We start from the raw sequence: 13,795 nt of genomic DNA, 5'->3' as shown, positions 1-13,795 counted from the left end.
AAATATAACCTTTATTTAACTAGGCAAGTCAGTTAAGAACAAATTCTTATTTACAATGACAGCCTACCCCGGCCAAAAAAGAAGGGAAAAAATTAAGAAAAAGAAAAAAAGAAGACAGACAGACCGTTTGTTTTGATTTTCTTCCGGGTTGGAAATCTAGCCGCCAAATTGAAGTGACCTAATGTGCATATGTTATTAAGAGTTACTAGATATCTCTAATGTACTTAATAACTCCATGCAAGCGTCATTCGTTTTATTTTGGCATTCACATACGCGTATCAAACATTGTTCAATCTTTGCTGACAACTTTCAAAACTACACTAGCTAGCTAAAGTTAGCTAGCTCACACGGAGGACACAATGGAAGAAGCGAGAAAAGGTAACATCAAATAACGTTATAACTGTTTTTGCATTACCAAGAGTTTGTACAAATGTCATGTTTGAGTAGATTGGTCTTAAATGTGTGTAATTTACAATGCTGGTTGGTTATAATGTATTATCCAACTGAAAAAAAAATATATCCCCAGGTGTTTTGGGGCACTTGAACATGTTGGAAATGGAGGCGAACAACTTGGAATTAAAGCAGCAGGAACTTCGGCAGAGAGGTCGCCAGGAAGAGCTGAATGCAAACCTACAGGCACTCCTCAGTAAAAGAGACCAGTTAAAAGCTGAAATAAAGGCAAACACGGTAAACTAGCTAGATCATTTCTGATATCACGTATGTCACATTACCTGGCAGTAGCTATAATTTATTATCGAAATTAATGGATGCTTACTAATAGGTGGAGGTGTTGTTATAGAATGTTGACAAATGTACATAACCTTGGTTTTAAATAGTATCAAACAGTTAACACAGGTTGCAGGTGAATCTGAGAAGTCAATGTGTGGTCGTAGGCTGCTGCTCAGAGCTTACAGTAGTTCAACATGATGTATTCCTTTCTAGTCTCTCCAGAAGATGAGAACTCTACTGGACCGAACAGGTTTTCCATATGAGAGGAATGAGGATGTTGATAACCTGGAAGATGGCTCAGATAACTCACAACTTCTGCTGATGATGGCCAGACACACACAACTGAAGGACCTGCTTCATGCTCATCATCTTATAGGTAGATACTTATAACTCAAATATGATCAACGGTCTCTGTCTCTCTGTGTGTGTGGTATAGCAACTCTTTTCGACAATATCACCAACCATCCATCCACGCCTCTTTCCCCTTCGTTGTCTTTCTCAGGTGGGTATGACGTCCTCCAGACTCGTAAAGGTAAAGGGGTGTGTGTCTCGGTGGCCACTGCGTACGAAGGCGTCTACCTTGAGACATATAACCTGGAGATAGATCTGGGGTCTAACCTGAGGATCTGCCGGCATAACATCCCCCCGTTCATCCCCTTGGAGAGGCTTGTTGCGCAGGGCAACATGCAGACAGACATCAGGGATTTCCTGGACACCCTCAGCCAGTATCTCAATGCCTACGCTGGCCGCAAGCAGCAGCTACACCTCACCAAGGTACCAGCATAATAGTGTTGCCAGTCATCCACATTGATATCTGAAATGGAATATTAATCCATTTTCATATATTATGCATCTTATGCAGATCTAAAAATACACTGTTATTGTCTGCTCAAAGTAAAGAGAGGTGTAAGAACATAGTACCAGAAACCTTTGTTGTGATAGCTGTACACAGTATGTTAGATGACTATGTTATGTTTGCTCTGAAGGCTCCTACTATAGACAAAATGTCTAGACCGGTCTTCTGCCCTGTTCTCTGTCTGCTTCCAGGAGATCCATAGCTCTGTTCAGGTGGCGGAAAGTAATGCTCTCTGTACTATACTGGTGCTGATGTTCACTATACCAGGAGAGAAGGCCGAGGCTATACTGTGTACCCTGCAGTATGCTGACCACACGCAGCGCCTGCCCACCCGGGTCAACATAGAGTCTGAAGGTACAACTCATTAACACCAACTGGATACATAATATGAACCTTTCAGTGTAAATGAGTGTACCGGAGCGTTGATAATATTAAAGCTGCAATATGTATTTAGAATTTTTGCAACCAGGAAATGGCGGAGCGATTTCTGCATAGTGCATCTTTAACCTTGAAGTGACCGGAGTGTCGATAATATTAACCTTTGAGCGTACCGGAGCGTACCGAGCAATACTTATGTTTTCTAATCTGTGGCTGTTTTAAAGGATGTAAAAAATATATTTACAGCGTCTTCCGAAAGTATTCATACCCCTTGACTTATTCTACATTTTGTTCTGTTCTAGCCTGAATTCAAAATGAAATGGGTTTTTAAAAATCTCACCCATATACACACGCCATTATGACAATGTTCTCCATTATTCTTCAAGCTCTGTCATGTTGGTTGTTGATCATTGTTAGACAACCTTTTCAGGTCTTGCCATAGATTTTCAAGTAGATTTAAGTTTAAACTGTAACTCGGCCACTCGGGAACATTCAGTATCTTCGTGACAAGCAACTCCCGTGTAGATTTGGCCATTTCCCAGTGTCTGTTGGAAAGCAGACTGAACAAGGTTTTCCTCTAGGATTTAGCCTGTACTTAGCTCCATTATGTTTATTTTTTATCCTGAAAAACTCACCAGTCCTTCACGATTACAAGCATACCCATAGCATGATCCAGCCACCACTATGCTTGAAAATATTGAGTTATAATCTGCGTTCTATTGGATTTTCCCCAAACATAACACTTTATATTCAGGACAAAGGGTTCATTGCTTTGCCAATTTTTTTGCAGTATTAGTTTAGTGCCTTGTTGCGAAAAGGATGCATGTTTTGAAATATTTGTATTCTGTACGGGATCCTTCTTTTCCTTTCTTTCAATTAGGTTAGTATTGTGGAGTAACTACAATATTAATCCATCCACAGTTTTCTCCTATCACAGTCATTAAACTCTAACTGTTTTAAAGTCATCGTTGACCTCATGGTGAAATCCCTAATCAGTTTCCTTCCTCTCCGGCAACTGAGTTAGGAAGGACGCCTGTATCTTTGTAGTGACTGGGTGTATTGATACACCATTTAAAGTGTAATTAATACCTTCACCATGCTCAAAGGGATATTCAATTTCAGTTTAGGATTATTATTTTTTTACTCATCTACTAATCGGTACCCTTCTTTGCGAGGCATTGGAAAACCTCCCTGGTCTTTGTGGTTAAATCTGTGTTTTGACATTCACTGCTCGACTGAGGGACCTTAGCACATTTTTTTCCTCCTGAACTAATTTAAGTGTGCCATAACAAAGGGGTTGAATACTTATTGACATTTCAGCTTTTTCTTTTTAAAGTAGTTTGTAAACATTTTGAAAAACATAATTTCACTTTGATATTATGGGGTATTGGGTGTGGCCTAGTAACAAAACATCTCCATTTAATCCATTTTAAACGCAGGTTGTAACACCAAAATGTGGAAGAAGTCAAGGTGTGTGTGTGTGTGTGTGTGTGTGTGTGTGTGTGTGTGTGTGTGTGTGTGTGTGGAAGAGTGAGATATACAGTTGAAGTCGGAAGTTTACATACACCTTAGCCAAACACATTTAAACTCAGGTTTTCACAATTCCTGACATTTAATCCTAGTAAAAATTCCCTGTCTTGGGTCAGTTAGGATCACCACTTTATTTTAAGAATGTGAAATGTTTGAATAATAGTAGATTGATTTATTTCAGCTTTTATTTCTTTCATCACATTCCCAGTGGGTCAGGATTTTACATACACTCAATTAGTATTTGGTAGCATTGCCTTTAAATTGTTTAACTTGGGTAAAATGTAGCCTTCCACAAGCTTCCCACAATAAGTTGGGTGAATTTTGGCCTAATCCTCTTGACAGAGCTGGTATAACTGAGTCAGGTTTGTAGGCCTCCTTGCTCGCACAAGCTTTTTCAGTTCTGCCCACACATTTTCTACAGGATTCAGGTCAGAGCTTTGTGATGGCCACTCCAATACCTTGACTTTGTTGTCCTTAAACCATTTTGCCACAAGTTTGTAAATATGCTTGGGGTCATTGTCCATTTTGAAGACCCATTTGCTACCAAGCTCCAGCTTCCTGACTGACAAATGTCTTGAGATTGCTCCAATATAAGCACATAATTTTCTGCCCTCATGAAGCCATCTATTTTGTGAAGTGCACCAGTACCTCCTGAAGCAATGCAACGCACCCCAAAAACTATGATCTTTGTCCCCATTTGGAGCAGGGACTTCTTCTATTTATACTAGAGGTCGGCCGATTTTAATCGGAATGGCCGATTTTAATTGGGGCCGATTTCAAGTTTTCATAACAATCTATTTTTGTAAGCAGATTTATTTATTTTTTTACACCTTTATTTAATCTTTATTTAACCAGGCAAGTCAGTTAAGAACACATTCTTATTTTCAATGACGGCCTAGGAACGGTGGGTTAACTGCCTTGTTCAGGGGCAGAAAGACAGATTTTTACCTTGTCAGCTCTGGGATTCAATCTTGCATCCTTACGGTTAACTAGTCCAACACTCTAACCACCTGATTACATTGCACTCCACAAGGAGCCTGCCTGTTACGCGAATGCAATAGAAGCCAATGTAAGTTGCTAGCTAGCATTAAACTTATCTTGTAAAAAACTTATCAATCAATCATAATCACTAGTTAACTACACATGATTGTGTTATGAACTTGAGTGAAGACCCAAAAGCGGTTTTAACAGAAAACAGAGTTCTTTAATGAAAATACAGGAATGGCATAAATCCTCTTCCAACGATGTCAGCGGAACAAAAGAACGTTAGTATAGTGCAGGATGCTCCAGCCAGGCAGACTCCGACAGGACAGGACAAGGTGGAAGCAAACGAGACGACAGCTTGCTTCTGGCATCAAAAAACACAAATAAGAATCAGACACTGAAAGTAGCAGGAACAGAGAAAGAAATAGAGACCTAATCAGAGGGGGAAGAGAGAACAGGTGGGGAAGAGTGAAAGAGCTAGTTAGGGCAGATGTAGAACAGCTGAGGAATGAGAGACAGAGAAGGTAACCTAAAAAGACCAGCAGAGAGAGAGAATGAAGAGAAAGGACAGGAACAGACATAACAAGACATGACAGTACCCCCCCCTCACCGAGCGCCTCCTGGCGCACTCGAGGAGGAAACCTGGCGGCAACGGAGGAAATCATCGATCAGCGAACGGTCCAGCACGTCCCGAGAGGGAACCCAACTCCTCTCCTCAGGACCGTACCCCTCCCAATCAACTAGGTACTGATGACCACGGCCCCGAGGGCGCATGTCCAAAATCTTACGAACCCTGTAGATGGGTGCGCCCTCGACAAGGATGGGGGGAGGGACGAGCGGGGGCGCGAAGAACGGGCTTAACACAGGAGACATGGAAGACCGGGTGAACGCGACGAAGATAGCGGGAGAAGAAGTCGCACTGCGACAGGATTAATGACCTGGGAAATACGGAACGGACCAATGAACCGCGGGGCCAACTTGCGAGAAGCTGTCTTAAGGGGAAGGTTCTGAGTGGAGAGCCATACTCTCTGACCGCAACAATATCTAGGACTCTTGGTCCTACGCTTATTAGCGGCCCTCACAGTCTGCGCCCTATTACGGCAAGTGCCGACCTGACCCCTTCCAGGTGCGCTCGCAACGCTGGACAAAAGCCTGAGCGGAGGGGACGCAGGACTCGGCGAGCTGAGATGAGAACAGCGGAGGCTGGTACCCGAGGCTACACTGAAAAGGGGATAGACCGGTAGCAGACGAGGGAAGCGAGTTGTGGGCGTACTCTGCCCAGGGGAGCTGTTCTGACCAAGACGCAGGGTTACGAAAAGAAAGACTGCGTAAAATGCGACCAACAGTCTGATTGGCCCGTTCGGCTTGACCGTTAGACTGGGGATGAAAGCCGGACGAGAGACTGACGGAAGCCCCAATCAAACGGCAAAACTCCCTCCAAAATTGAGACGTGAACTGCGGACCTCTGTCGGAAACGACGTCAGACGGAAGGCCATGAATTCGGAAAACATTCTCGATAATGATCTGAGCCGTCTCCTTAGCAGAAGGGAGCTTATCGAGAGGAATGAAATGAGCCGCCTTAGAGAATCTATCGACAACCGTAAGAATAACTGTCCTCCCCGCTGATGAAGGCAGTCCGGTGACAAAATCTAAAGCGATGTGAGACCACGGTCGAGAGGGAATGGGAAGCGGTCTGAGACGGCCGGCAGGAGGAGAGTTCCCAGATTTAGTCTGCGCGCAGACCGAACAAGCGGCGACAAATCGACGCGCGTCACGTTCCCGAGTGGGCCACCAGAAACGCTGGCGAATGGAAGCGAGCGTACCCCGAACGCCAGGGTGGCCGGCTAACTTGGCAGAGTGGGCCCACTGAAGAACGGCCGGACGAGTAGGAACGGGAACGAACAGAAGGTTCCTAGGACAAGCTCGCGGCGACGGAGTGTGAGCGAGTACTTGCTTTACCTGCCTCTCAATTCCCCAGACAGTCAACCCGACAACACGCCCCTCAGGGAGAATCCCATCGGGGTCGGTGGAGACCTCAGAAGAACTGAAGAGACGAGATAAAGCATCAGGTTTGGTGTTTTTTGAGCCCGGACGATAAGAAATAACAAACTCGAAACGAGCGAAAAACAGAGCCCAACGAGCCTGACGCGCATTAAGTCGTTTGGCTGAGCGGATGTACTCAAGGTTCCTATGGTCAGTCCAAACGACAAAAGGAACGGTCGCCCCCTCCAACCACTGTCGCCATTCGCCTAGGGCTAAGCGGATGGCGAGCAGTTCGCGATTACCAACATCATAGTTACGTTCTGACGGCGATAAGCGATGAGAGAAAAACGCGCAAGGATGGACCTTGCCGTCAGAGAGAGAGCGCTGAGAAAGAATGGCTCCCACGCCCACCTCTGACGCGTCAACCTCAACAACAAACTGTCTAGAGATGTCAGGTGTAACAAGAATAGGTGCGGATGTAAAACGATTCTTAAGAAGATCAAAAGCTCCCTGGGCGGAAACGGACCACTTAAAGCACGTCTTAACAGAAGTAAGGGCTGTGAGAGGAGCTGCCACCTGACCGAAATTACGGATGAAACGACGGTAGAAATTAGCGAAGCCCAGAAAGCGCTGCAGCTCGACGCGTGACTTAGGAACGGGCCAATCAATGACAGCCTGGACCTTAGCGGGATCCATCTTAATGCCCTCAGCGGAAATAACGGAACCGAGAAAAGGGACAGAGGCGGCATGAAAAGTGCACTTCTCAGCCTTCACATAAAGACAGTTCTCCAAAAGGCGCTGGAGGACGCGTCGCACGTGCTGAACATGAATCGAGAGAGACGGTGAAAAAATCAGGATATCATCCATGTAAACGAAAACAAAAATGTTCAGCATGTCTCTCAGGACGTCGTTAACTAGTGCCTGAAAGACAGCTGGAGCGTTAACGAGGCCGAAAGGAAGAACCCGGTATTCAAAGTGCCCTAACGGAGTGTTAAACGCCGTCTTCCACTCGTCCCCCTCCCTGATGCGCACGAGATGGTAGGCGTTACGAAGGTCCAATTTGGTGAAAAACCTGGCTCCCTGCAGGATCTCGAAGGCTGAAGACATAAGAGGAAGCGGATAACGATTCTTAACTGTTATGTCATTCAGCCCTCGATAATCCACGCATGGGCGCAGGGACCCGTCCTTCTTCTGAACAAAAAGAACCCCGCGCCGGCGGGGGAGGAGGAGGAGACTATGGTACCGGCGTCGAGCGAAACCGACAAATAATCCTCGAGAGCCTTACGTTCGGGAGCCGACAGAGAGTATAATCTACCCCGGGGGAGTAGTTCCCGGAAGGAGATCAATACTACAGTCATACGACCGGTGTGGAGGGAGAGAAGTGGCCTTGGAACGACTGAACACCGTGCGCAGATCGTGATACTCCTCCGGCACCCCTGTCAAATCGCCAGGCTCCTCCTGTGAAGAAGAGACAGAGGAAACAGGAGGGATAGCAGACATTAAACAGGTTACATGACAAGAAACATTCCAGGATAGGATAGTATTACTAGACCAATTAATAGAAGGGTTATGGCGTACTAGCCAGGGATGACCCAAAACAACAGGTGTAAAAGGTGAACGAAAAATTAAAAAAGAAATGGTTTCGCTATGATTACCAGAGACAGTGAGGGTTAAAGGCAGCGTCTCACGCTGAATCTTGGGGAGAGAACTACCATCTAAAGCGAACAAGGCCCTGGGCTCCCCTAACTGTCTGAGAGGAATGTCATGTTCCCGAGCCCAGGTCTCGTCCATAAAACAGACTCTGGGGCGGAGGGCTATCAAGGCACTGCAGGAAGCAGATGAACCGGGCCAGCGGAGATGGACCGGAAAGGTAGTGCGTGATCCAGAAGGAGAGGCCTGAGTAGTTGCGCTCACCAGTAGCCCTCCTCTTACTGATGAGCTCTGGCCTTTTACTGGACATGAGGTGACAAAATGACCAGCGGAGCCGCAGTAGAGACAGAGGCGATTGGTGATTCTCCGATCCCTCTCCTTGGCCGAGATGCGAATACCCCCAGCTGCATAGGCTCAGCATCCGAGCCGGCGGAGGAGGGTGGCAGTGATGCGGCAGGTGGCAGTGATGTGGAGAGGGGAGCAACGGAGAACGTGAGCTCCTTTCCACGAGCTCGGCGACGAAGATCAAACCGTCGCTCTATGCGAATAGCGAGAGCTATTAAGGAGTCCAGACTGGAAGGAACCTCCCGGGAGAGGATCTCATCCTTAACCTCGACGTGGAGACCCTCCAGAAAACGAGCGAGCAAAGCCGGCTCGTTCCAGTCACTAGAGGCAGCGAGAGTGCGAAACTCAATAGAATAATCCGTTATGGATCTATTCCCCTGACATAGGGAAGACAGGGCCCTGGAAGCCTCCTCGCCAAAAACAGAACGGTCAAAAACCCGTATCATCTCCTCCTTAAAGTCCTGATACTGGTTAATACACTCAGCCCTCGCCTCCCAGACTGCCGTGCCCCACTCACGCGCCCGTCCGGTAAGGAGAGAAATGACGTAGGCGATGCGGGCTGCGCTCCTGGAGTAAGTGTTGAGCTGGAGAGAGAACACCACATCACACTGAGTGAGGAATGAGCGGCACTCAGTGGGCTCCCCAGAGTAACACGGCGGGTTGTTGATCCTGGGCTCCGGCGACTCGGAAACCCTGGAAGTGGGCGGTGGATCGAGGTGGAGTTGGTGAACCCGTCTTGTGAGGTCGGAGACTTGGACGGCCAGGGTCTCAACGGCATGTTGAGCAGCAGACAATTCCTCCTCGTGTCTGCCTAGCATCGCTCCCTGGATCTCGACGGCGGAGTGAAAAGGGTCCGGAGCCGCTGGGTCCATTCTTGGTCTGATTCTTCTGTTATGAACTTGAGTGAAGACCCAAAAGCGGTTTTAACAGAAAACAGAGTTCTTTAATGAAAATACAGGAATGGCATAAATCCTCTTCCAACGATGTCAGCGGAACAAAAGAACGTTAGTATAGTGCAGGATGCTCCAGCCAGGCAGACTCCGACAGGACAGGACAAGGTGGAAGCAAACGAGACGACAGCTTGCTTCTGGCATCAAAAAACACAAATAAGAATCAGACACTGAAAGTAGCAGGAACAGAGAAAGAAACAGAGACCTAATCAGAGGGGGAAGAGAGAACAGGTGGGGAAGAGTGAAAGAGCTAGTTAGGGCAGATGTAGAACAGCTGAGGAATGAGAGACAGAGAAGGTAACCTAAAAAGACCAGCAGAGAGAGAGAATGAAGAGAAAGGACAGGAACAGACATAACAAGACATGACAGATTGATGATATTACTAGTTTATCTAGTGTGTCCTGCGTTGCATATAATCGATGCCACACTGGGGGATGATTTAACAAAAGCACATTTGCGAAAAAAGCACAATCGTTCCACGACTGTATCTAACCATAAATACCAATGCCTTTTTAAAATCAATACACAGAAGTTTATATTTTTAAACTTGCATATTTAGCTAAAAGAAATCCAGGTTGGCAGGCAATATTAACCAGGTGAAATTGTGTCACTTCTCTTGCGTTCATTGCATTGTCAGGGTATATGCAACAGTTTGGGCAGTCTGACTCATTGCGAACTAATTTGCCAGAATTTGACATAATTATGACATAACATTGAAGGTTGTACAATGTAACAAGAATATTTAGACTTAGGGATGCCACCCGTTAGATAAAATACCGAACGGTTCCGTATTTCACTGAAATAATAAACGTTTTTTTATTTTCTCGAAATGATAGGCTCATTTCTGTGTGTTATTATGTTATAATTAAGTCTATGATTTGATAGAGTAGTCTGACTGAGCGATGGTAGGCAGCAGCAGGCTCGTAAGCATTCATTCAAACAGCACTTTTGTGCGTTTTGCCAGCAGCTCTTCGCAAGCACAGCGCTGTTTATGACTTCAAGCCTATCAGCCTAATGGCTGGTGTAACCGATGTGAAATGGCTAGCTAGTTAGTGGGGTGCGCGCTAATAGCGTTTCAAACGTCACTCGCTCTGAGACTTGGATGGGTAACGCTGCTTAGAGTGTGGCTGTTGTCGATGTGTTCCTGGTTCGAGCCCAGGTAGGGGTGAGGAGAGGGGCGGAAGCTATACTGTCACACTGGCAATACTAAAGTGCCTATAAGAACATCCAATAGTCCAAGGTTAATGAAATACAAATGGTATAGAGGGATATAGTCCTATAATAACTACAACCTAAAACTTCTTACCTGGGAATATTGAAGACTCGTGTTAAAAGGAACCACCAGCTTTCATATGTTCTCATGTTCTGAGCAAGGAACTGAAATGTTAGCTTTCTTGCATAGCACATATTGTACTTTTATGTTCTTCTCCAACACTTTGTTTTTGCAATATTTAAACCAAATTGAACAAAATTGAAAATGTCATTATCTACTTGGGGCTAAATTGATTTCATTGATGTATTATATTAAGTTAAAATAAGTGTTCATTCAGTACTGTTGTAATTGTCATTATTACAAATACATTTCTTTTTAATCGGCCGATTAATCGGTATCGGTGTTGAAAAATCATAATCGGTCGACCTCGTGTGTGTGTGTGTGTGTGTGTGTGTGTGTGTGTGTGTGTGTGTGTGTGTGTGTGTGTGTGTGTGTGTGTGTGTGTGTGTGTGTGTGTGTGTGTGTGTGTGTGTATATTTATATTGAGGGTGTTATTTGTATCCATGCACAAGTCAGTTTCTTCCTTAATGTGTGTTTTTGTCTGTGTTTAGACACTGCGCTGGTGAGTTCTCCACAATGGAAGAAGAACCAAGACCTACTCCTGGAGACTCCATTACACACAGCTTTGGTGGCCATGAAGAAGACTGGCAGCATCGCTTAGTCTGATCACAGTATGCTGTAAATACGCTCAAGACTGAACAGTTGTTTATGTCAATGTATTTCATTTATTTAACATGTCTTTTTATACTCATTTCATTGGCCGTCACGATCTATTAGTTGTCTGTTATGAGTATACAAAACATTTTGAAGTAATATTGAGTTGCACGCCCCCTTTTGCCCTCAGAGCATCCACAATTTGTCGGGGCATGGAGTCGAAAGCGCTCCACAGGGATGTTGGCCCATGTTGACTCCAGTGCTTTCCACAGTTGTGTCAATTTGGCTGGATCTACTTTGGGTGGTAGACTGGTGCGTCTGGCACCTACTACCATACCCCGTTCAAAGACACTTAAATCTTTTGTCTTGTACATTCACCCTCTGAATGGCACACATACACAATCCATGTCTCAGTTGTCTAGAGGCTTAAAATTCATTCTTTAACCTGTCTCCTCCCCTTCATCTACACTGATTGAAGTGGATTTAACAAGTGACATCAATAAGGGATCATAGCTTTCACTTTTATTCACCTGGTCAGTCTATGTCGTGGAAAGAGCAGGTGTTCTTAATGTTTTGTCCACGCAGTGTATATCTTTTCATGTACTTGTTATTCCCTTTTGCTTATTCAACATTGTTTGCACATGTGTATATATTTTTGTTAATAAAAAAGTAAAATACCCATTTTACTGAAGTTTGACAACCCCGTTTGCAGTATAATTACAACAATACAGTATGTTTTGCGAAGCTAAATTGGTGTTGTCTTGATTTATTTGACTGCATCAGTTAACTAAAAGCAGTGGCACTATTCCACTAAGCTACCAGAGATTTACCTCACAGAGGAAACCTGATGGTCTGCATTTACAGTCTTTCAAAAGTGGATAATTACTTCACAAAGGTTACTAGGAAACAAAATAGTCTACATGAAACACGATATGAAGATCAGGTTTCTCCAAAAAAAAGTGGTATAACCGGTGAAAGCAATACCTCTGTCATGTTTCTATCTGCTCATTACAAGTGTTGTCAAGTTTTTTCAGAAAGTTGATTATTTTCTGGCTTAGCATATCCTGCTGACATTGTTTGAGTCTCTCCTTCTCTCCTCTAGCATGTTGCTGTTGGCTGGCCAGCTCCTTTTCTGAGATACAGTCGATAGTGGATATTTGCCTCAGCTGCATGATAGAAAACACCCCTGCCCCTACCTCTGTTTCTCTGTGCTTGGCAGAGTGTCCTGCCTCTAATTCTCTGTGTTCGGCAGAGTGTCCCACCTCTGTCTCTCTGTGCTTGGCAGAGTGTCCTGTCTCTGTTTCTCTGTGCTTGGCAGAGTGCCCTTCCCTTGCTTGTGTCTCTCTGTGTTTGGCAGAGTGTCCTGTCTCTGTTTCTCTGTGCTTGGCAGAGTGCCCTTCCCTTGCTTGTGTCGCTCTGTGTTTGGCAGAGTGTCCTGTCTCTGTTTCTCTGTGCTTGGCAGAGTGCCCTTCCCTTGCTTGTGTCTCTCTGTGTTTGGCAGAGTGTCCTGTCTCTGTTTCTCTGTGCTTGGCAGAGTGCCCTTCCCTTGCTTGTGTCGCTCTGTGCTTGGCAGAGTGTCCTGTCACTCTGTGCTTGGCAGAGTGTCCTGTCACTCTGTGCTTGGCAGAATGTCCTGTTTCTCTGTGCTTGGCAGAGTGTCCTGTCTCTGTCTCTCTGTGCTTGGCAGAGTGTCCTGTCTCTGTCTCTCTGTGATTGGCAGTGTGTACAGTTTTGGGCTGTGCTGACTGAGATCTCCTCAAGCTCAGCATTGATGTTCCTCTTGCCTCAACCCCAACCATTCTAGGTTTCTCTACAATGACATTACTGTTTGATGTCTGCCAACATGAGACTAGTTTCCCTCTGTCGATGGAAAGGGATTTACTGGATTTCAACCGTCTGTTGTCAGAGGCAGAGACGGCACGATCCATCCTTGCCTTTTTAGTTTCGGATATCTCTTTCATGGTTTTGTTGATAGTGGCACAAGGTTCACAGACTTTGAGAAGTAGCAGTTTCCTGTGTTCCGTCATCAGTGAGATTCTATCCTGACACAGAACTCTGAGGGTGTACCTGTGCCTCATGTCCAACAGGGTCAGTTTGTGTTGAAGAATAATGTCCTCCTGGTGATTCAGAAACCTCACATCCAGAACAGACTTCGGTCTCTTGTGGTTGACCACCTCGGTCATATCCAGATCATGCCTTATCATGGTGCTTGGGAATAAAATGAATATTTGTTTTTGACTTCTCTATTTGTTCCTGTTTTCATCACATTAACAATACTCACCCAAACATTACCACAAATAAATATATTCTTATTCAATATATCTGTGAAGTTTCACTTACAAATCAAGGTTTCATCAAATTGTCTTACCTGGTCAATGAACGACGACCTGTATCACAAGCGTGTGTCTACAGTTTTCCCACGATGTTGCTCTGTTAACTTTTTGAGGTGTGGATGTGAGCAGA

At 45.1% G+C, this 13,795-nt stretch overlaps 2 protein-coding genes across 3 annotated transcripts; one reads left to right on the top strand and one right to left on the bottom strand.

Moving 5' to 3' along the window:
- Nucleotides 1–133: 133 nt before the first annotated feature.
- cenpo (centromere protein O) lies at nucleotides 134–12,032 on the top strand. The gene is made up of 6 exons (XM_064953232.1): nucleotides 134–378; nucleotides 527–687; nucleotides 943–1,105; nucleotides 1,232–1,503; nucleotides 1,777–1,939; nucleotides 11,230–12,032. Exons 1-6 carry the CDS (start codon nucleotides 360–362, stop codon nucleotides 11,337–11,339), a joined length of 888 nt encoding a protein of 295 aa, XP_064809304.1. The 5' UTR covers nucleotides 134–359; the 3' UTR covers nucleotides 11,340–12,032.
- LOC135525550 (filaggrin) lies at nucleotides 8,833–13,793 on the bottom strand. 2 transcript variants are annotated; one of them, XR_010453179.1, is made up of 3 exons: nucleotides 13,701–13,793; nucleotides 13,400–13,540; nucleotides 8,833–9,542 (listed from the first exon to the last, which is right to left on the bottom strand). XR_010453179.1 is itself a non-coding variant. In XM_064953229.1 (2 exons), exon 2 carries the CDS (start codon nucleotides 13,534–13,536, stop codon nucleotides 12,322–12,324), a length of 1,215 nt encoding a protein of 404 aa, XP_064809301.1. In that variant the 5' UTR covers nucleotides 13,537–13,540; nucleotides 13,701–13,793; the 3' UTR covers nucleotides 12,030–12,321. The 2 variants fall into 2 exon arrangements, 1 of the variants encoding a protein (XP_064809301.1); XM_064953229.1 differs by lacking the exon at nucleotides 8,833–9,542 and having other exon boundaries at nucleotides 12,030–13,540.
- Nucleotides 13,794–13,795: the final 2 nt, after the last annotated feature.

This window comes from Oncorhynchus masou, chromosome 32 (genome assembly GCF_036934945.1).
Source record: "Oncorhynchus masou masou isolate Uvic2021 chromosome 32, UVic_Omas_1.1, whole genome shotgun sequence".
Classification (NCBI taxonomy): Eukaryota; Metazoa; Chordata; class Actinopteri; order Salmoniformes; family Salmonidae; genus Oncorhynchus; species Oncorhynchus masou.
Note: the sequence above shows the minus strand (reverse complement) of the source record. Positions and strands in the feature narration are given on the sequence as shown.

What these genes read in the sequence shown, in the direction of transcription:
- cenpo (XM_064953232.1), top strand. An exon ending in TCATGCTCATCATCTTATAG is followed by an intron (nt 1,106 to 1,231) that starts GTAGATACTTAT and finishes TGTCTTTCTCAG; the next exon opens with GTGGGTATGACGTCCTCCAG. An exon ending in AGCAGCTACACCTCACCAAG is followed by an intron (nt 1,504 to 1,776) that starts GTACCAGCATAA and finishes GTCTGCTTCCAG; the next exon opens with GAGATCCATAGCTCTGTTCA.
- LOC135525550 (XM_064953229.1), bottom strand. Translation starts at nt 13,536, where the DNA reads ATGATAAGGCATGATCTGGATATGACCGAGGTGGTCAACCACAAGAGA.